Raw genomic sequence first — 24159 nt, 5'->3', positions numbered from 1 at the left:
CCTAAAAGATGCTGCTGTATTGGAGGTCCCAGGCATGGGCTTCACAGCCCCTGTCAACAAATATTACCTCAAAGCACCACCTCTGAAAGGTAAGCACAAGATAACACAACATTTAGCTTTTTTTACTTTTTGTTGTTCTTGCTGTTAAACTAACTTCATGATACCACATCTCAGGATGTTGCCGTGTGTCAATATCAATAGTGAGTAACTGAAATAAGTGCAAGCTGCTTATTTTCGAAAGTGGTAGCGGGGATTTGGTGTTGGAAGTGGGGCAAGGAGCCTTGACAATGTATTCCCAACTGGAAGCCATTTAGGATGCACACATCTGCAGAAGCATTAAAAAAAGCCCTAAAACACGATTTACCTCCGAACATCCTTTGGCTTCCCCTCTCTGGCAGTCATATACATTGGCATTCACATGAAGAAGCATGAATCTTAGCTTATTGGTTGTCAAAGAGAAGAAGGAGGTTTAACGGACTGCAGTTCCTCACACATCATTTTTGTCCAGAACTACCCCCAGGCGGAGATTACAAATGGATTTGCAACATATTATCGACACCATTTCAAAGGACCTACCACATTCACTGTTCTTCTCTTAATCAGAACCTCTATTGTCATATCAAGTATCTGAAAATTGCCCCGCATGATATCCATGTCACTTTCACGTCAGTATTTAAATGTCTTTGCATATAGGAAGGCACTGTGACTTGCACACAGAGAGAGCGACTCTATTAAAGACCCTGTTATAACCTGTAACCTTTTTGTTTGGATCATGCCCCACTTAGATAAAGGTAGATAACCTCCGCATGGAGGCGTGTAAGCAGAAGGATTTCAGATTGTTAGCTTTTTTGACTTCCCTGTAGTTGACCTACAAGAATCCTTTGAAATTCTTTACAGGCTATTTTCCCCCCCAAGCACAATTACATTGTTCTCATACTTTGTTTCTACAGGAAAAACAAACATTCAGTAACTATATTTAAAAGTAATGTAATACACCATGGTTACACTGTAGTAGCAGTACTGAGGGGGAACCACTTGATAAAGAAACATGGCTCAAAAGTGGGTGGTCTTTACTTCACTGAAGGCAAAGAAAACAGCACAAACAAAACCATACAAAACTACACTTCACACAAATGGATCAGAGAAGCGGCCGGCCCGACTGGGAAGCTGGATTGCATGCACTCATGATCGGAGTCAGACTTGAGTCAGACTTAAGCTGAAAACGTTTAGTTCACCAGTAGAGCCAGCGGTGCTCTCTAAGCTCTGTGTCGCCCTGCATGGCAATGTCTGTTCAAATAGGCACAGTTGGCATATCAGGCTAGCTACATTGTCAAAGAGCCACATACATAGATTCATCTGTGATGGTCTACTTGCTTTTTTTTGTTTTTGTTTTTTTACGCTTTTACATTAAGAGAAGGCCAGTCCCGATACCACTTCAAGCTCTAGCAATACTTGTGACAAAATCAGAAAAAAAAACCAAAAAGAAAAAGGAAAAAAAAGGACATTCTTTTTTGTAATAGGCTCACTCCGTCATATACCAACATACATACCACACATTCAAACTGTACACATGCACGCGTCCATGCACGCATCATTTTGTGATTTTTTTTACACATATCCAAGCAGGTTCCCCTATTCATAAGTGCTCTGACAGAACCCAGATAGAGTCAACTGTTACAGCATATCCCTATCTCTTCTTTGTTTTTTTCTTTTGGAGAACAGATAAAAACAAATTACTCTGGCCAATCGTCAGCTCCACAGTGGCATCATGTTCCATGGCCTAAAACTGATCTGTTTTCAATCAATAAGCCTGATGCTGTTTCTCTCTTTTTCTTCTTTACAATTGTTTTAATTTCACCTCACACAAACCCACAGCTTCTATAAAAATATATCCATTAGTTGCATATATTTTCATGGATCTGCAGCCAAGGGACCAGGCTCATAGAAGGGCGGTCCCGTGATCATAATAGTCAAAGGATCTAGTAAATCTTCTGGGACTTTCACCCTCATTTAGAGAAGAGTGCTTGGTCAACTGAAAAGAAAGGAAAAAAAATACAGGTGTCTTTTTTCAGCCTGTTGTTTTGCGATTGGATTTTTTTTTCTTCTTTTTTTAAGTTGAAAAAACAAATCTTGAAGTGAACGTAGGGCGGAGCATACAGGTGTGATTCAGAGAGGAGGCGTGGGCCCTGGGTCACGTGGTGGTTAAGGGTTGGGGGATGGGGGAGGTCAAAATGGCCCTCCCAGTTTCACTCATTGTTATTGCTGCTGCTCTCCAGGTCTTTACACTGAATATCACCTCCGCTGTAGTCTGTGCCGGGGAGCTGAACACCGTACTTGTCAACACACCAGCAGATGCCTCGTTTGCGGCCACGAGATGGCTTGCACTGTGGAGAAGAAAACAGTGAGTTAATCCAGCAAGGTCCCATGTTAAAAGGCCTACATTTAAATTAGCTATTTTCCAACTATGTGATAACCACAAAGTGGGGATTTTTCTTAGTAACTCTGAATTATGGGGGAGAATTATATTTTAGCAAGGATAAACTGCATTTTTAGAGCTAGGGCTGCCTTGAGTTATTGGTGAATGATAGTTAGCTCTCTGCTAGCTTCCAGTATTTGACTTCTTTGGTTTAGGATGTTCATGTCCTTTGGAGCATTTTTGATGTTGTTCCATTTGAGAGGTCTGTGCACTGCTTTTTGTAAGTGAACTATTTGTTAGTTATTTAGCTCTAATTAACAGACATCTGTGTCTGTGTGGTAGAATGATGCAGTATTTGGAGGCAGCTTGCTAACCTGAACTTACCACTATCATCATAACAATGTTTATTTGCATTTCCTGGAGTGAATTCTCAAAGGGCTAAAGCTAACAGCTAGCAAGCAAGCCCACTGATTGCTGTCATTCCACTGAAATAACTATGTTTAATAACAATGAAATTATGCAGTTTATTGTTATGTTGGTCAAATGCTTGCTCAAAGGGTGGTGTGAGGCTATATAAGGTTTAAAGAATCAAGGCTCACCTGTTTGCGTTTGAAGAATCCTTTTCTGTCACAGTTGGGAAGGTACAAAGACAGCGCCATTACACGAGAAGTATCCTTCATTCCCTGAATGATCCCGTCCAGTTTTCTCCTGCATGGACCCTTTAGAGAAATGCAGCACGGGATTATTAACCAAACAACTACCAGTTGTATACTGAGATATACACCGCAAAAACCACATGAAACTTTGCACATGGAATACTTACAAATTCAGGCTCATGCTTGTCAATGGGCAGAGGAGAGTAATCAATGGTTGAGCCAATGATGCGCTGCTTGCCTTGCTTCCTCTTCTGCTCCTTGCGCACTGCAAGGACTTTTTTGCTGTTCACAATCTCTTTGGGATAGAGTGGTGGTGGTCTAACCCCGCCTGTACTCTGTGTGGTTCTGGTGTCCTCGTGTTCTCGGGACTCGCGATCTGCACCACAAAAAACAGCAACAACAGAAAGAGGTTACTTTTTTTTAAATTACATTTTTATGCGCATCCAGCAAGTGTAACTGGAATTCTCTTAAGTTAAAGTGCCTTGATGCATGCTCAATCATTCTGGTAAGGAAATCCCAAAAAGCTGATTCTGTTCATCTGGACGTAGCATAATGTGCTCGTCTCTTACGTTAAAGTTCAGAGAAGTAAGAAAATTTTGGGAGCCCAGTGGTAGCATTATTATTACTGGATTTTTTAGTTAAAGAATCAGAGAAATCTATTTTTAAATATAAAAATAAACTCTTTTAAATGCCTAATTTAGCTTTTATATGCTATACACAGTGAGCAAGAGAAAGAGAAGCAACTAAGTGTCAAACAAAGTTCCTTCTCACTTTTATCTCGTACTCATTTCTCATATCATTTCATTGTAGTTGTTTTGACTGGAACTTTAAACATTTCTGTGAAGGTAATGTCCTATCAAATGACATTAATAACATATTAATGTACAATATTAACAGTGACATGAGATTTGTTTTTGCAATGTTTAACAAACGGAAAAAAAATCTTAGTTTAGGATGTTATTTTGCATTATTGTATAGTCATCTGCATAAATGATAAATCATGCCTGTCAGTCCTTTCCACATACAAACAATAACAGGTGGGTGCTTTTCCAAGGGTTTGTGCCAACTGTTGTTTAACATTTGTGTAGGGAGGAGAGAAGGCTGCAGCTCTGGCCAACAGCTGATGAACTCCTACTGGTAAGAGCTTAGTTTTAAATCATCTTTTCTCACCCAACCCCACTTATCAAAGGCCCTTTGCTCTATTTATAACTGGAAAAGTTTGAAATCCTGCATTCATGTTTGAGCTCAGGGCTATCTGTGAGGGAAAAAGACACAAAATATGTAGAAAAATATGCACAACATTTTTGCTCAACAGTCTACCAACAACACATCCTCTCATAAGTTTAAAAGTGAGACATGCCGGTCTTCACACATGAATCCAGACACACTGATATTTATGAGCATACAGAGCTCTACTAATTGGGAAGCCTGGATCACGTGTTGCATGGAAAAAACTGCTAACATGTTATCTGGGCTAAACTGCAACCGGGCCTGAGGCCCCTGTGTATAGTAACTTTATAGCGACGTGTCCCACATTAAACTGATTCAAATGTCAAGCTCAGGAAAATCCAGTTGCACCACGGAATCATATAAATGCTTGTACATTTGTGTCACACTGTATGCACTCCTTAGATGTAATTCCAGCTCCCCCAGGGGGCACTGTAGTCTCAGAGATCTGAAAGTCCCTTCTGACAGGATATTTACAGGTTGAGGTCCTTTATCCTTAACCCAAACCCTCCCCTCCCCCTATTCCTATCTTTGGGGCTCAGCCTCTTAAGCCTGGACCCCCAGCCAGAGGTTCTTTGAGGCCACAGAAACAAGCCCTCCACTTCCCCCCTCTTGGCTTAGCTGTACCATAAGTACTGAGTTATTGTGGGGACTTTGCCAGGCCCCAAATGGCTGAAGCCATGGTGCCAGTGGATGACCCTGGTTATATTTATCTGACAAGGAAACCCGCCGTGGTGCACGAGGCCACGCGCACTGAACCAAAGAGGAATGTTGGCTGCAAACTATATGGCCAACTGCTGCTGGAAGACAAATCAACTTCCATACATGAATATGTTACTTATGAATATAACAATATGTTAGAAATGTGACAAGTTGCATGACTCTGACTGGCCTCTTGGTAGAGAGCCAGCCTGGAGAAAGGCGCTGAGACGTAACAAGGATACGAGCTCAGAGAAACTGATGTTCAAAGAGCCTGACACAGCATGAGTGTCTGGGAGTCTTTGGGAGGGGAGGGGGAGGTGGGGGCTGGAGGCAGGGTGATTACCAGAATTGGGTCTTTGGCTTCTGCGCTGCACTGCCGTCTCTTTGAAATTAATCTCGCAACCCATGACTTGGCAGGCCTCAGTTTGTGTTTAGATATGTCCTTGTGTCTCCCCGCTCAGACTAAGGGGCTATTGCGTGCTATAAATAAACACGTCAAACAAGCATTCTCATGTACACCGTGCATGTGACCACTTTGGAAAACCTTTTTATTTCTGCTGTACAGTCTAATACTTTCTCAGGGCGCTTGATTAAAATGCCACATATCTGGCAATAAAATATCCTGGTGAAAATAAACGTTCTCTGTCGGTCGCTTTGAGAACATGCCTGTCTGGAGAGAATACGGTTAACAATGCGGGACAGATGAAGGTTTCCAAAAAATTCATGCAGCTTTCGAAAAGACAATGGTGCCTGACTTCCATGCTTGCGCTGAAAAAAGAAAATCACAAAAATTCATCTTTTCTGATGTGGCCTCTTAGGCTCTGCCACAAAAACTCAGTTTTTCCATGCTAAGGGTACCCAGCTTGTAAAGGAGTCTTAGAGGGTCTGTGTTTAACTCCTGAAACTCGGCCAAGATGCTGGACGGGGGCCAAGTGAGCCAAGTCATGTGCATCTCTTCCATTCAGCCGAGCCCAAAGCCGTGCTGCTATCGCTTCTCCCTCTGCTCGAGCTAAAGATTTCATTAGGGCAAGAGGAGTGGAGTAGCCAAAGGAGGTGCACCTGATACTCCTCTGTTTAAAAATTAACATCTGCACACAATTATGCTTCATGAATATCCCAAGTTTCTTATGGGCACAAGTCCAAGAATGAAAGATAAGCTGCCCCTTCTTTTGATTTTTCTCTCCACTGGGTCTTTAAGACTGTAACAACATCGTTTAGAGAAAAAAACAAAACAGGACAATGGATTCTCCCACCTTCCATTGGATTTCCCAACATTACACCACGTTTGTTACGTCTTGCCTTTGATAACGTCAGTCTGTGCCCTGCATCTGAAATTACATCTTTACAAGATGTAAGAGAGCGGTGAATAGAGGTGCTGTTTAATCTCATCTGGGGGTAGGACAAGATAATTGTGGGGATAAATGAGCCTAAGGGCATCTGTTATATAAAGCACAACGTTAGTAAGCCATCCCTCTGTGTCACACTGCCTCCGCTACTTAATATTTGAAAGCAAGGGCACGGCCCAATAACCCTGCAGTTTCTAGAGCAGCAAAGGAGGTGTGAACAAGCCAAGAGGGATTGTGGGAGTCGCTAAGGAGTGTGTGCAGCAGCATAAAAGTTATCTGATGAGAAAAGGAAATGGGTCCAAATTATGGCAACGTTGCCAGTTGCAGAGCTCTTTTATGGCAAAAGAGTTTTCAGATAAAATGAAGAGTTTGTTTCAGTGGCAAAAAGTAATGAAATGGCACGAACAGCCATTTGAGTTTTCATTAAGAGATTTTGATCCAAACAGGCCAACAAGATACATCCTCTGCACATTACATGACAGATGCGCAGTGGTTTCCTGAGAAGGATTAAGAGACCGATGACTGAAAAAGGCTCACTTCCAAACCAGCTGGAACAGTGAGAAAATCTGGACTTTATCAAATATTCTGTCCAGGTTTTTTTTTTTTTTGGTTTTTTTTACCACAAGTGCAAGTGAATTATGTTTTGACCTGCATGTCCTGTTGTTTCACTGGGATTTCTGTTGTTCGGCCTTGTGCACGCTCTCAATCAGCTTCTGAATATGCAGGAAATAACACTTCCCATGGTATTGTGCACGCAGAATATGTTCATTGCAATCAAAAAGTTTCCTGCTTTTCTGAATGCATGGTATAAATAGCAGCAAGAACAATTCAAGGATTATAAATTGCAAAACAGGGCCTATGAGAGGATGCAAAAGCTTTCAAAGAAGGAAATGCTGCTATAGGTAAGCAAACTTCCTGAGCTGTTTACAGTTTCCGTGATGCTAAACGTTCAGTTTTATGTTGCAGAGCGTTCGAAAAGTAAATTATTAGAGTAAGGCGCATGGCTGCTCTACTCTACATTGCTAATTTTGGTCTGAGGTCTCATCCCATATCTGAATTTGGTTTTCAACAAGCCACATGGACAGACGCAACCTCTTTTTGGGTCACCATTACCACAACACAATTGCTGGGTGTGACGACGTTCTGACTCCCCAGTGGCAGAAGAAGCTATTTTGGCGAGCATCAAGCGCTGTAGAGTGGATGTACTGTATAGGGAGAACGAGGGGAGGAAAATAAGTCCACAGTGGATGAGAAGCTAGCTGCTTCTTCAAATCAAAACTGAGAATCAGTCTTCGTACAGTTTAAAGAAATCACTACATGGCCGTTTAGGAGAATGGAGCCAAACTTTTTAGAAGTTTGTTGTACTGCTCACTTTAAATAGTCCTCTATAAGGACAATAATATAATTATTGGTCTAGAATGTAACCAGGTTGGAGTGGAGTGAGATTACAATATCCAGATCAGGCCTAAACACATGTGACATCATCATAAAATCCTGCACTACAGTGAGAGTTGATTTCTTTCACAACTGTTGCCACCGGCAGATTAGGTGTCAGTGACCGGTAAGCTGTACAAATACCACTGTAAAATTTTATTGGAAGAATTCAAGCAAGCATGCCAAAGAGGGTATTTGCTTGCCAGCAACAACTCCAGTGGTGTTGACTCTCATTCTGTACCTGGAAAAAAAAAACTCAGTAGTATCAGTGTCTCATCCGAGAAATCACTTCGCTATCTTTTGCCACGAATTGCAAGCTTTTCAAGTGGTCATGTGATATCTTTGGAAAATGATCTTTCCAATAACTCTGCCTAGCACCTGCAGCACACGAGCTGCAGCATGGTAAGCTTTCACTGCACTGTCTCAGATGTTCAAGGTGAGATGGATGGAGAGCCGCATACAGTCTTTCCTTTGCCTGTCATGAAGCTGTGAGGCAGCTGGAGTCACTCGTGACCGGAGATATATCTAACGTGGCATGCCTTTATGCAACGTACATATTAGACAGAGTACGGTGGCTGGTTGTCTACAGTTGGAGAGAGTCAGCGTTTGCATCATTTTCTCAGCTACAGCCGAATAACCCGCCGTGCCAGGGACGATGTGAACGTGGAAAAAGCAGATGGTAATGCTCATGAATTGAATAGCATTCTAAAATTATGCGACAACAAGTGTCACCGAGGCTGAAACTGTCTGGCAGCGGCTGAAAACTGCATCTACACACACATTAAGGACCCGGGCAAATGTAAAAGTATTAAAGTTGTCAGTAAAGGCAGCAGGTTTTCTGTTGCTAGGCTAATAAGGAGCATAGTATTTCTGTCCATGTGTAAGAAGAGTATTCTGGTTTTGGAACCACTCCCTAATCATCTTTTGTTTCTTGGCAAAGAGCAATCTGTTAAAACATAAGGCCTTTTCAGAAGCTTGAAGGACGGGAGGCGTGCTGCCATGAAGTCATATCTGTTGGCAAGCTTTCTGGGGTCTGATTCACTCACAGGGGGCTAACAAAGTCTAAGTGCCCCGGGAGCACATACCACCTCCTGTGCCTTACAATCCAAGCCACTCCTGGGATCACAGTGCAAGAGCAAAACATGAATTAATGCACTGCTGGGACATGAACCCAGATGCAGAGTGATGGCCAGGATTCTTGTTCTTTAAAAGGGAGGGGGGAGTGGGGGACTAGAGGATAGCAAAGATTCCTCCCCGCCATTGTTTGACTGTCCCAGTCAGTATTTAGTGGGCCGCAGCTCTCGTGGCCTCACGAGTGCGGTGGACACTTGAGCTCCTCCTCTCTGTGTCTCTGTGTTTGCCTTGCTCAGCTGGTACAGTGCGCAGACAGCTGCAACCCCACACGACAGGAAACCAGAAGCTCACCTCATGAGCTCCCGTCCGCAGAGCTGTTTGACAGAAGGCCCTTCAGAGGAAAGAGCGTGCCGGAGGCATTCTGCTGAATCATTGCGCTGTGACTGAGAGCCCTGCAATGAATGCACCGCCCGGGGCAGGAAAAGATGCTCCGGTTACCTCCGTGGACCAACACAGAAGCCAGGTTCTGCTTGTGTGTGTGTGTGCGTGCGTGTGTGTGTCGGCGCAAACCAAAGTGAGACAAAACTGCCTGAGGTGTCATCACATGCAATACACACCCAGAGACCCACACAGCCCCACCCAAGTATATGTGGCAGCAAATACACACAAACTTGGAAAACAAACACAAAAGACTACATCATTTCACATACTGACTGAAGCTTTACCAAACCTGTGATTGCCTGAGTGTTTTGTAACGGCAGTCATAGCTGGACCCATAGAAGAGAGATGAGGGGTTGCTCACAGGGTGGACATAACCTCATGACTCCATCAATAAATGAGCCCAGTCGAAGCCTATTTTACAGAGTGAGGCTTGTAGCCAAAACCTTTGTGGTTTCCACCTACTTATCTAGTTGTTGACAAGCTGCTAAAACTCTGAGTGAAGGTGGACCTGTCTGCTTCCCTCAGAAATATCTTAAATCATTCAAGACTGTTGGCCCAGCTCTCCTTCTCCCTCTCCCTCTCTCTCTTTCTGTCTATATCGGTCTTTCTCTCTTTTCTCTCACGCACACAGATTTAGTGGTAATCCGACTCGAAACACCACCCATAGGGATAGCCTGCAGCCCCAAATCTGCCTAAATTCTGCTTTAAAGAGATCCAAAGTTTATAGAGTGGCAGCTCATTTTGTCTCATACAGTAGAAGCCTTCGATCGATTTCACAGTTTAAGCAGTTGGACGGGAAAGGCGAAAAACAGAGAACAGCTCTGGCGTGTGGATGGAAAATCGAGGGCTTTGACAGACACTTGTTAGAGCTGGATGTTAAAGGAGGCTGAAGCATGAACCCTATTTTCATCTGAATATTACTTGCATAGAATAAACCAACATTCAGTCCACGGCCACCTTTCGTGCGTGCGTCAAGAGACGCGTAAAAACTGTTTCAAAAAGACTGTAAACCTGTAAATATTTTAAAGCGGGGACTGTCTGGATCATTGTCAACCACTTTCGGGTTTCGCTAAACCGCAGTCTGACAGCCACTGCCCCGCACTGCAGGCGCAGCTCAGCCGGGACACGCCATGTGCGTTCACCACAGCTAAGAGTCGATCCCGCAGCAGATTAACCGGCACCGGGCGACACGAGCGGAGTGTTTGTTCACGCCGTGTTATTATTGTGGAGATTCAGCCCTTTAAAACTTCTGTGTTACAGCTAGATGCTCAGCCTGACACCAGAAGGAGCATGTGTGATCTGCGCAGAGAGCCGGAATGAGCTCCTACAGTCAGTTGATTCAAAGCGGTGGATAAAAGTTAATCAGATGCCACCTCAAACCATATGTCAAACAAACGCGCCGGTACCGGCTGCTCGCGCTCCAGGGCTCTGCGCTTCTTTTGCATGGCAGAGAACTATTTCGGGTGGTCTAAGTGAGGAGGGAAGAACTTGGGAAAAGGGGTTGAATTTCATTTAAGAGGGAGATTTTGCATTTAATAAAACAGAGCAGGCTACTGTGCTGCCTTTTGGTTGGTCCCTCAGGCTGCAGGAGCCTTTCTCAGAGTAACACACGCTGGATCCCGGCGTGGGACAAGATGTCAACAAACACTGATAAACAGAGGAGAGAGAACACCCAGGGGGTCCCGATGCAGACGAGAAGTTACATTTCTCACACATTTTAAACCCATGTTCGCTCTCAAGCATGCATTCAGTCACCCAGCAGTGAGCGTCTTACCTATGGGCGGGTGGGCAGGTTTGTATCCTTTCTCGTTGGTGCACAGTCCCCTGCCGTGGAGAAGGGCGTGCAGGGGTTTCTCCTCCCCGCTCCTCGGCAGGCAGCGGAGGCCCTGGGCGCACGTCCCGGTGTAAACGCCGCACGCCTGTCCCTCAGACAGTGCGCACGTTAGGCAGCAGCCGCAGCCCGGCTCCTTGACCAGCTGGCAGCCGACCGGCACCGGAGGACACATGGACAGCGCCTTCTGGTCACAGGGCTCGCACGGAACGTATGAGCCCAAGCACCCGGACAGCCCCAAGATAAATGTCACCAGGAGGCAAAAACTCAGAAACATTGTTGGCGTTCTCTTCAGCTATAGCTTAACCTCAATGCGAAGAGGAGGGGAAAAGTAGCTTGGTCTAATGAACACAATGCCTCACTCAGATAATCCGATTTTTACAGTTAAAGCCAAGAGTCTTTATCCAAGAGTGTTGCTATCTATAAAAAACATTAATGGTAAGGTTTTTTCTGTGAACGCTGCAGAAGGACTTTAAAGGACCAATTAAAAGTACGTGCGCTATTTCCCCCCCCCCGAAATGTTGTCCTCTGCTGGAGCAAAGCAATTCTGCGCACAAAATCTCTTCCCCCGTCTGTTTGGACTCCGGTACTTTCTCCACCACAAGTTTCTTGAGCAGACTGATCAACTTGAGAGCAGCCTTGCCTTTTAAAAAACAGCCCAAACCCCTAACTATGAATACGCTAAACAGCAGGGAGGGGAGGCGCACTTGTTCCGCAGTTTGGCACGCGGCCAAACTTTTTTTTTTCAGGAGCAGGAGGATCGCTCTTTCACCCTGAAGGCTGAGCTGATGCCGAGGTGCAAGAGGCAAAAGGCAACAGCAGCCCTCATCAAAGCATTTCAGCTAGTCGAAACCTGTAGGCTTCTGTACTGCCTATAGATTTTTTTTTAAGTAGTTCACATTTGTATTCTGTAATAAATTCTCACACTAAAAAACGAAACAGGGAGACGGATATTTCAGCTGTTGATTCTCAGAAATAAACTCTGGGGAAAACCTCACACAAGATTTTTGGCGCCAAACAAAATGGGGGAAAATACGTTTTTACGCGCAAAAATAATCCATTCTAACTTGTGAACGTTTTATCCCGAAAACTTTTGTTCAAGCCTCAAGGAAACGTCGTTACCTTACGTTACATAACGATTCCCCGCGGTCATAAAAACGGGATCATCGGTAACCCGCTACTTGAGTCATAATGCTGTGTGTTTGCCACGGGGTTGGATGGAATATCGTCAATGCTGCGTTCAGGGTGGAAACCGGGGAAGGTGCGTGATATCATTACTTAGGGTTATAAAACGGTTGGAACGGTAACATTTAGAAGATTTGCCATTTTTCAATCCAGTTTTACCCCCCCCGACACACACACACACACACACACACACACACACACACACACACGTTTAGATATCACTCACAGGGATACCTGCTCCACTCTAAAGCCTGCACCTGTTGCTTCTGCTGGGCACCATTTGTGTTAGAAATATAGCCAGAAGGGAAACCCACCAATGTGCTACCTCTCTCTCTCTCTCTCTCTCTCTCTCTCTCTCTCTCTCTCACACACACACACACACACACACACACACACACACACACACACACACACACGTGCGCGCACGCGCATAAGGAACCCAGAGTCATGTTTTCGAGAAAGAAGAGTCAGAGAGAGAAGGGGAAGATGTCACGAACTCTGGGTTTGAGGCTGACAACTGAAGTGTAGCCGCCTTCTATTATTTTATAGCCTGTATGCAGAACAGTGCCTGATTGCTTCAGCGTGTGTGTCTGTGTGTGCGTGTCTACCACATTTGCACTCTCGATCACACGCTCGGGGCTGTTATTCCCATCTCTGCAGCTTTTAGGACAGATTTTCTTTCTTTCTTCACTACCAGCAGAGAGTCAGGAAGCCGTGTCGATTTTCCTTCCCATATTCACTCACCGCTTGATAAACTGGCCCACAATCATTTCCTAAACGTGGCTATCGGTTTATCTCATCCTGCTCCTGCAGGCTGAGGATCCACGGAGGTGATTTGTTGTTTAGGTGTTGAACACTAGAAGGCGCTGTTAGCAGTCACAAACTCCACAGGAGCTCCCTGATAACGTTTGTGCTTTTGAAATCTCTATTTGCACATAACTGAAATCATGTCTTTGTTCCAAAGGCACAGAGTATGTGGTGCTATGGTATTAGTGCATATGAATCTAAAACAAAAAAGACTACATCAATATTTATTTGTAGCCAATTCTTAGAATTTGTGCCTGGATTACATAATCTCACTTGCATGAAGCTGGATCCACACGGGCACCTCGTTTTCTCTCTAATCGCTCTGGTACGTGTGATGTGTTTGCACCTCATAGTTAGTGTTGCACACGTTTAGTGTTTTCTTTGCTTCATTTCAGCCGTGATTGTTTCAAACTTGGTTTACAGAAGATGTTGAAAGCTTTCATAACCACTGTTTTCCCCCATGGCTTTTTCTCTGGTTTCCCTTACATGCCTCCATCAGTGTTATCGCCCTCACATCTCTTGCTTTCAACCATACACATCTGAAAACGGAGTGAGCTTTTTTTTCTGTCAGAGTTTGACACAAAGAAATAAAAGCGGGGCGGGGGGGAGGTGGTCACAAAGGACTCCAGAAGCCACAGAAAACTGCACAGGGTGAACTGTGATGGTTAAATGTCTCAGTAGTCAGCTCCAGGGCGAAGAGCTGCGGTGAGTCAGTGTTCCCTCCAAAACCAACAGGAGCGGCAAAACCCTGCAAGACATAAATCTGAGCTCCTTTAGTCAAACCAGAGCAGCGATAATGAGCCGGATTAAGATAGTAAAGCAGAGTGGATTAATGATGCATCCACTAAATCTCAGCTGGGCATGAGACGATGGATGAAGAGAGGATGACAAATTACAAAGAAAATATGCTCCCAAAACAAGCCCCAGTTAAGGCTGTACATTAACATATCATCACTGCCGAGGGGACACGATGTTCCTGTTCTTTTTTCCTTATTTTGCTCTCATTCTTTTCTCAATGCAAATCCGGGTTCCCCAAAGATCTGTTCATGCATCAATCCATCTGTTACTCCCTCTGTCCCACCCTCCTCCTCCCCATGCATCATTCTGACTTAAAGGAGCAATAACAAAGTTTGCACAAAGTGTGCAAACCCGTGACTAGATGTCTTCTTTGGGTGGTGGTGTGTTTTGAATGCCAGAGGACTCATCTGAGAGTTTCTCAGAGTGCATCTACACTGCTCAACTGCCAGCATTTTCTATTGCTCAGCACTGCAACTGCAGTCCAAGGGATCAAGCAGCATCTCAGAACATCTCAGCAACAGATGCTTAAAGCTCTGCTCTCACAATTATTTTTTTGTTCAGAGGCATTTCTGTTGGATCTCAAGTGAGCTTTAGGATTGATGAGTTAAAATTATACCCAACCCCCACCCCCATATTTTAAATAAGCATGTACTCATAAAGGTTGGTGTGTTTAATACATTTTCTTGGAGTCACTGAAATTGCTTTGAAAATCCTGCATGTGTTGCCATCTAGTGGTGGAATTATTCAAACCATAACTGTGATATGGTATTGTACAAAGCCACAGTTGAACTTTTTAGTTTCTTTCTAAGCACTTTAACCCTTGTATGGTGTTCGGGTCTGTGAGTCCCGTGTTCAGTTTTTTTCAAAAGAAAAATTAAACAATTAATTATTTTTTCACGTGTAAATGTGTTGTGTCTTTCCACTCACTCCACTTGATTATAACTGATTTATTTATAACATTTTATATAAAAGAAAAACGAGAAGCACATTAATTCATAAATGTGATCTAACAAAGGTAAAGGGAAAAAATTAACCATGTTTGCTGTTCATATGTCTTGTAGTTGGGATGAAGTAAACATCTGTTGAGTAATTTAACATAAAATTGTTTGATAGTGTTAATTTGGAAAGCCAAAACTCTAGCGGGTCCACCAGACCCATGAACACTGGCTGAGTAACAAAAATACGAACACCACACAAGGGTTAAGGATGCGGCATTCACACCTATGGCAGCTTCCTAATAACTAATTAACCTGACATGCATGTCTTTGGATTGCGGGAGGAAGCCGGACTACCTGGAAGAAAACCCACACAGGGAAATGGAAAAGGTGCAAACTGCACACAGAAAGAAACTAGAAGGTTGGAATCCAGATCTGTGCTTCTAACTAAGACATCACTGCGCAGATGATGGGCGTGACTGGACAACTTAAACCCACAGGGGTCAGTGCAACAACGATTCCAAACCTTTTAGTCTTTCTAGAACAATTTGCACCAAAACGAACTTTTAATTTCAGGCTGTGTGGATAATCAAAATGTGTTTTTTCAACGCAGCCTGTTACCCTCCTCCCCAACACAGCAACAAAACACTGAAACACTGTCTGAGCAGTTTTATACCTTAAGATTTTTCCTCATCTCTACATACGTTGTCCTCTGGGCCAGCTGATGCTGGCCCAAGCAAAAATCATTTCAAGACATGTTTCAGGCTTCACATGGCTCCCTCTGGGGCTCCAAAACGCTTTATGGAATATGTTAGACACATGCGGATGTGTCTGCCACAGACCGGTAAACACGTTTTGATGTGCGCAATTTTTGGATCAGCTGAGCTGTAACAAAGTTTACAACATATCAGTTACAGTTTTTCAAATTGTGTACTGTAACCACAGCACAGTTATGGCACTTTGTACAATGGTTTAATGGTTTTTGCACATGAAATCCTTTGACTAAGTTTCAAACAATGACAGTAAAAGAAAAGGAAACTTTTTGGGGACTTTCTATCTACATTACACAAGGCATAAAGTTATTCAGCTTTTTATGCCAACTGGCTTAATTTGCATGGTGCTTATATAAATTAAAGTACTGTCATTGTCAGCACTATGTGCCACGTTCAGCTCTTGTAGCGTACATGCACACAGTGTACATATCAAATGTTGCTTCTGCTTCTGTGAGTTTATGTATGTCTAATAGTGTGCGTATGCACATGTGCTCCAATTTTATGTTTATGTGCTCAAGTCACTCTGGATATGTTGTAGACGGCGTGTGTGCGTGAGTCTTTGTGTGGGTAGGTGTATTTGTGTTTTATGTCTTTGCGTTCCCCTTAGATGGAAAATAACGAACAGCAGAGAACGCAGCTCGTAATTTTTCCTCTTCCACTTCATCAAGTCGGCACTTTACATATACACGCGAGAAGCGCGCGATACACAAACACTCTAGTGCACACAAACAGTTTCACTTCCAAGGACATACAGAAAGGTGTTGTTGTGTATATCTGTTGAGACCAGACAGCGTGGCTCCAGGAATTAACCTGTTAGCATTGTCAGCATTTCAAATGTCCCGTCTGCACTGTGTCATTTAAACTGCTGAATAAAACTGGAGGCCGTTGAGTCAAAAATCAGTAGAAAAAAAGGAAAAAGACACAAGGATGCAGGGACGAAGAGAGCTTTCCATTTTGCTGAGCTCATTAGGAACTTTGATTTAAGGAATAATGGAGAAGGTTGGGTTTATTTTTTAGGAAAGCAATGGATTCTTATGCTACAGGGAGCCACTAAACCTATTTATTCCATTTGTCTGGGCTTCAGTTGTCTGGAACACTTTAATATCTTATTACCCATGAATGCTGCTCCAGTCTTTTCTTCTCTGTCAGGAATAAAAAAAATATTGACATTTTGGTGCCTGACTTTGGTCAAATTTTAATAAACCATATTGAATGTCAGTGCAAAATATGAGCTATTGACAGATCCAATACCAAAAAACTGATATCAATATCGGCCTTGAAGCATTTAAAACCATTTGGAAGATGACTGGAAAGAAAAGCTGGTGGTTTTAGCTGTATATATCCATTGGCTCAATGAAAGCAACATGCAGATAAATCTTAGCAATGTGGTTTATTTTTCTAAAAGCATCCACTCACTGGAAGTGTGGACAAAGCTTTTAATTCACCAAATAGTGAGAAATATTCAGCTCGTGGCCCCTTGGATCGCATCTCCCGATAGTTGACTGTGTTGCTATAGTGGCATTGTCAACAGCACGGTGAACTTTGGGACGATGATCGCCCCGCAGGTTTCCATTAACATCGAAACGCTTGGATGTGACCATGAGAAGACCTGCATGATCCTGTAACGTGAGTCGGTGCGAAGGCTTATCTGAGCGCTGTGATGGAAACTCTGCAGATCGAGATAAGCTGGTGGCGTAAAACCCTACACAAGTGGTACTCTTTTTATAGTCTATTAATGTATGGTTGGCCTACAGCATTTCCAAAACAAAACCCATTTAGAGACAGTCCTGCTTTCAGGACTGGTCTCGTGCCAAACCATTTGCTGGAAATGGCTAATCTGGGCTTTGTTAAAAGGTAATGTATTTGTGGATGGTTGAGGATGATTTACTTAAGGCTGCATTTCTCATTGCCACCTGCATATTCCCTATCATATTCCTTGTGCTTTTAACTGACAGGGCATCTTATGCAACCGACCTCACAAAAGATGTTTGTCTTTGTTGATATGTGTACGTGAATATGCGTGTTTGCATAAAGGCGGCAGGCCGGGTCAAAAGTGACTAATCAAGCTTACAAATATTTAAATTTTTTTTACATCAAGTACTCCTCGAGTATTCTTTAAACACTTTCAGACACTTTAGTTAGTCCGTACTTAGCCAATGCTCTCATGCAGAATGTCTCAGACTAAGATAAACATTAAAAATGCTTCGGCTATAAATTAAATGGAATTCCTTCACTGGCAACATTTCAAGCAAAAGCACAAACAGCTACATACAGAATAAAACAAAAAAGGCACATCCATCATCAGTGTTTGAGCAGTGCAAAGCTGAAGAGCTAAAGATAAAGATTTCAGACTCACAGACTGACATTCCAGTTCACTGCACTATGGAACAGAGGTGTGTTTTATTAGAATAGCTAACAGCAAATGTCAGGGTGGAAATGGTGTATAAGCAGTGAATTGGATTTATATAAAAATGTCAATCTAATGAATCTAAAACCAACAGTCTAGGAAAAAAGAAAACTTTCCCAAGCAAGCTAAATGTCTGTCATTCATTTCAGGGGCTAAATCTAATGCCTAATACTTTCATCCAGGCCTCGCCAACAGCTCTGGGTAAAAGACCTGATATTGAGCAGCTCAGGTATGTGCCAACCTTTGGGTATGAATGGCATTTTGGATGTTAGGAGACATGTTGGCAGAGGCTGATTCTCACTGCCAGGATCCAGCTGGAGACCACATCAAGCACATTAACATACTAGCATGTTGTGCCAGGCTCAGTGTGTGCGAGATGAGTTATGATTGTGATGAGTTTGAGCCGGATAGTGAGTTGGATAGAAAAATAAGCAAACCTGAGATCAGATATCATAAGCATAACATTTGAGAACATTTAGGCAAAAGAAGAGCCTACATTCATACTAGTGGCTCTTTGGTGCAGATTAGTGTGCAATGCGCTAAATGGTGATGTGATATAATATACTCGTGTAAACACTGACAGATGCATCACAACCAATCTGAGGTCTCGTGCTTTACCCACAGATACTTCACGCTGCAAAGAAGTAGCTGTGGATCAAACCACCAGCATTCAGATTAGTAACAATGCTACCAGTTTGGTTCTTGGGCAAGATAGTGAACCCCAAGTCACCCCTGAAGCATCCACCAGTGTGTGTGTGTATGACAAATAAAGTTCTATATGTAATGAATAAACATTTTAAATATGTATGTTGTAATGTAAAGCCAGTCAGTGCAAAGGCATGCTGTATACTTTATTAGGTATAGCTTGATGGTTCTGGGCTGGACCCCCTTTTACCTTCAGAACAGCATTCATTTTTCATCACACAGGTTCAACAAGATACTGGAAACATTACTCAGATATTTGTTTTTGACACGACAGCATCACACAGTTGTCGGCTGCACATCCGTGATGTGAATCTCCCATTACTTCACTGCACTCTGTTGAATTGAAACCTGGTGACTGTGGAGGTCATTTGAGGAAGTGACCTGACTGTGATGTTCAGAAAATTAGTACAAAATGATCTGAGCTGTGTGACATGCAACGTCATCCTCCTGGAAGCAGCCATCAGAAGTACACTGTGGTCATAAAGGCATGGACACGCTCAGCAACAAACTCAAGTAGGCTGTGTTCAGTTAGTACTAAGGAGCCCAAAGTTTTCCAAGAAGATATACTCCATATTATACCATCATCACCTGCGTGAACTATTACTGTATACAAGGTAGGATGGATCCATGCTTTCATCTTTTTACACCACATTCCATCGAAATTTTACAGAAGAAAACAAAACTCATCAAACCAGGAAACGTTTTTGCAATCTTTTCTTGTCCACTGTTGGTGAGCTCATGTGAATTGTACCCTGTTCTTAGCTGACAGGAGTGGCATCCAGTGTGGTCTTCTGCTTCAAGCTTCAACATACTCTGCATTCAGAGATGCTCTGCACACTTTGGCTGTAACAAGTGGTTATTTGAATTACCCGGGGCTTCCTCTAACCTTGAAGCAGTGTTGCCCATTCTCTTCTGACCTCTGACATCAACAAGGCATTTTCACCCTGAGACCTGCTGCTCACTGGTAGCTTCTCATTTTCAGACCATCCTCTGTAAACCCTAGAGATGGTTGCATGGGAAAATCCCTGCAGATCAGCAGTTTCTGAAATACACAGAGCAGCCTGTCTGGCACCAGCAATGTTTATAAGTCCCTTAGATCACTTTTCTTCTTTTCTTTCTTCTTGTTCTGATGTTCAGTTTGAACTTTGGTAGGTCATATTAACCTAAATGCACGGAACTGCTGCCATGTGATTGACTCATTAGATAGCTAATGAACAGTTGAACAGGTATACTGAATGAAGAACTTCAGATACAGATTGTTTGGGTCTTGACCAAAACATAAATTTAATATTTTCAGGTCTGAATAAAGCTGCTGAGTTTGTGACATCTGATCAATTAGTGGGTCAGTAGAGTTTAAGTAGTGTATATGCAATGGTAAGTTTCTGTATCCCTGTATGTTTGTGTTCTCACAACTGTGGCAAGTCATTTATACAGGGAGTTAAAATAAAATCAGTATGTAGCTGCTGAGTTAATCTTTGCTCTTGCACATGGGAGGAGGAGGTAAGCCCTAGGAGCTCCATGTCAGCCACGACTCCAGTGAAGCAAACAGGGTTCAGGATAAATTACAACTAAGTGCTAACCTTTCCAAATGTCTGACCTGCAAACAAAAGGTCACTTATGTTAATATAGTTATATAGTTGCTGACAAATTAACCACAAAACCAAGTTTTACAAGGTAAGTGGCTCAGTGAGAGAAACTCCCACAGTCTGCTTTTATTAAGGAAAAAAAAAAACATGCATCCAGATGTGTTAACCTGGAGCAGTAATACACAGGTATGGAAGTTTTTTAAAATACACATGCATTGGCTGTATTTCCATGAATTATTACACATCTGGGGACACAGGAGTGGCATTTCAAGGATTTTTCCCAATGTGGTCAAACAGGCTAGTCGACAAGAAATCAGAATATTACAAAATCTTGCTAGCATTTCAAGTGGTGGTGCACAAGTTTATTTTGTACTGAATTACTATTCTGCAACATATTTAGACAGATATTTGACCCTTTAAAGCCTGAACCATGAAATAATTGCCATAAAAATCCATCTTTTTTTGAAAATGGAGAGTTTATTGAACCACCTGACAGATTTGTTTAAAAAAAAAAAATCAATTTCTATAAATGACTTGTAACTTGTATTGTATTTGCTAAATCTGGCATTTTAAAAAAAATGGCTTAAAAATGTGCTGTGCAGTTTATCTAGGTCACACTGATGATATAGAAGTTTCTGTAAACTGTATGTATCAAATATGATACAAATATGATATCAATGTCTAAATATTTAATTTTATGCTGATTTGGGCTGAAAATGAAAAAGTGTACCAATTTCAGTCATTTATATGACATAAACAAGACTTTGACTGGGACCATGGGAGCTCTGAAATTCATGTAAACTTATGAGCAGGACATAAAACACGTCACTCTGCAGTTACTTCACAGATTAACTGCAAAAACGAGCTAAAGATAAATGCTTCCTTAACAATTATCTGAGGTGATGTAATCTCCCACTGGTGAACTATCATTCTACTACATGATTATGACAAGCCATATCTGTTTAAAAGTGTAAACTGTGCAGATTGATTTCTAATATGAAAGACAGACCATAGATAAGACATTTTTTAGCAAATCTATTTTGTTTACTAACCCAGTTATTGGAGCAGAATCAAATTAGTGCAGTTTTAGTTTGAACCTGCTGTTCAAAGCTCTGGTTTCCCCCCACAGTCCAAAAATATGCATGTTAGTTTAACCTGGTGTATGCTTGTCAGATAAGCTCAATCCTTGGAAAAGTTGTTTGGGAAATGAATGGATGACTGAATGAATGCACACATACTGTAGCCAGGCTGTTATTAACAAGAATTGTGCTATCAAACAAGGAGCAATCCCCACAGCTTTAAAATGGAGCCACCGTGGAAGAGGCAAAAGCTCCCAGTTATTCTAATGGCCACTTAGGGCTGGCTTCAAAAGTGAGCCAGTCACAACTATTAATTAAGAAGCTTGTTGTGGTTTCTGTTTTTAAGAAGCCCTTTGAGTTAATCATAACTATACAATGCTGATAGGGAGCCCATTGAAGAGGTGTATGATGCCCATGCTACAGCTCTTTATGGCTAGCTTTTAGTTAGGCTAAAGCTGAGGGAAACTAGCTAGCTTGGCGTTAGCTACTTGCTTTTCACTGAGGAAAAGTCAAGACACTCAGAGATACAGGAGGTTACACGCGTATTGGATGTATAATGAGCCTGTCTAAGCTTGTGTGTTTGTCAGTAGGTAATGATGTAATGAAACAGATTTCTCTTTACGTACTTTTAAAAGTGTGTTTCTCAACACTGCTGACAGATCGTGGCCATTGCCTTAGCTTTAATCTGTTATTCTTTGTTTTCTTCAACCTAAATAATCATCTGTGTGACTGTTGTTTATCATGTTATCATATTTTTGAGTCTTCCCGGGGGCTTCCCATCACATGCTGCATGCAGTGTATTGTGATTTTACTCAGTAAGCCGCGGCCAACTGTAATGACGGGACATGTTTTGCACTGTGCTGTTTAGCACTGGCTCAAATGAAAAGGGGAAAAAAAGGGTTGGCTGAGCTGCAAATCAGAAATTACATCCCAATTGTTGGTGTAAGGGTATTTAGCAAACTGCAGACATAAAACTTAGCCTCTGGATGTGAGTTTTCCAGGTTTTTTGATTAGAGAGTGGGTTTGAATTTTGATTTGGTCAAGGCTCTGGTTGTGACTGCAACGCTACAGAGAATCCCAAACGGGCCCAAGTGGACTCGGAGGCTTTTGCAGAGTATGTAATTACATAGTAAATTATTCAGTGGGTCCAAACCAAAACATAAAGGCATTCATTTTCAAACCCAGCTTACAAGGAAGCCTCTGGCAGCACAGAGACAAATGCTTTTTTTTAAATAAAAGGAGAAGGAAATCTGCGATGTATGTTGGAACCTTGTACCTGGAAGTGGTTTATTGTTTTTGTACAGGATGAAGCTTTGCATGCCTTTTGCTTGTGGCCTCTGTGACGTGTCATGAATTAATATAACCTTAGTTGTATCTTGGCTTTAGGAATCAAAATGTGGGTGTGAAATTGACACAGCGAGATGCATACCATAAAAGTGACAGCACAAAGTCGGTGATGACAGAAAGAGAGAGACAGAAAAAGGAGATGTATTATGTGATTCTGAAGGGTTTGGCCTTGACTTTGATTCGATGTAAGCAGATCCAGCCAGAATGTTTGTTTAGGCAGAAACCGTCCAATGGATTACGTTTCTTAAAAACTTAATACGAAGCATAACTGACTTCTGTGAGGAGTTCAGCATTCCTCCTCTACTGGAACATCGTCTTCCTCACGCAATAATTAAGGCACGATGAACTTATTGGCTTTCGATCATACTGCTAAGATATCACACATCAGTTTGGATTTTGCTGTCAGCAAAATAAGCTCATCATGTCACGTGTGAGACTTCTGGTTTTGTTGTTATATTTCCTGACCTTTGAGATCTTCCCACTCATTTATCTACTGCTCACTTCAGTTCAGTGTATCATTATTATCTTTGCTCGTGGGGAATCATTTGCTGTTATGGAGGGGGAGGGCAAGTGATAGTAGATAAGGTTAATCATAGGTGTGGTTGGATTTCTTTGATTTTACATTCAGGCAGTTATTCTTTTCCATGATGGTGTTTCAGGCTGGTGTTTTTGATTCACCAGCAACTGAGCAGATGAATTTCAAAACCTTTGGTTTTCTTATCAACTAAATTTCAAACCAATTTAGAGTCTGCAGACAAAAACCTGAAGTTCTGGTGGTATTGGAAGGAACTGTGACGAACAGCCAACAAGTCCAGACCCAAGTCTCACTCTGTAACAAGTGGCATAGGCTCAGCACCTCGAAGACTCTAAAATGGATGGATAGAAAAGTAATGCAACAATTTTCTTGCTTTTCTTTTAGATGTGTCCTTGATCCAAAATAGCTGATTTAAATGGTTAAATTACCTCCTCAACATGTCTTGAAGTTCTCCAGAAACCTGGTAATGAACTAATCATTTGATTCAGGTGTGTTGACCCAGGGTGAGATCTAAAGCCTGCAGGACACCGGCCCTCAAGGCCTGGAGTTTGACACCCCTGCTTTAGCATTAGGGAAAATAGAATTTCATGTATGCGCAGTACATACTCATGGCACACTTATATTTAAGGTGTACACCTGGAGGAACCAATTTATTGTCTAACAATTGTCTGCTGTTACTTTATTCTCTTTTCACTCATCCCTTTTGTATCTGGTCCAGTGGTAGGCTCCATGCAGATGAGGCTGGGAAGGAATAACGTAGGGACTGGAGTCGGACAGCAACAATGTCTTGCTGCAACTTTGGCGTAAGGTTGACTTTAAAAAAAAAAGACAAACTAACAACTCTTTTCATGAGCCATTATTCCCTTTCTTTAAAA

General features: G+C 42.4%; 1 protein-coding gene across 1 annotated transcript; it reads right to left on the bottom strand.

Moving 5' to 3' along the window:
• Window positions 1–1053: 1053 nt before the first annotated feature.
• Window positions 1054–11762, bottom strand: igfbp5b (insulin-like growth factor binding protein 5b). Its single transcript, XM_026144852.1, has 4 exons — window positions 11071–11762; window positions 3240–3448; window positions 3016–3135; window positions 1054–2384 (listed from the first exon to the last, which is right to left on the bottom strand). The coding sequence occupies exons 1-4, from the start codon at window positions 11402–11404 to the stop codon at window positions 2247–2249; spliced, it is 801 nt and encodes a 266-aa protein (XP_026000637.1). The 5' UTR covers window positions 11405–11762; the 3' UTR covers window positions 1054–2246.
• Window positions 11763–24159: the final 12397 nt, after the last annotated feature.

This window comes from Astatotilapia calliptera, chromosome 16 (genome assembly GCF_900246225.1).
Source record: "Astatotilapia calliptera chromosome 16, fAstCal1.2, whole genome shotgun sequence".
NCBI lineage: Eukaryota > Metazoa > Chordata > Actinopteri > Cichliformes > Cichlidae > Astatotilapia > Astatotilapia calliptera.
The sequence above is the reverse complement of the archived record's forward strand: the minus strand, read 5'-3'. Positions and strand labels throughout refer to the sequence as shown.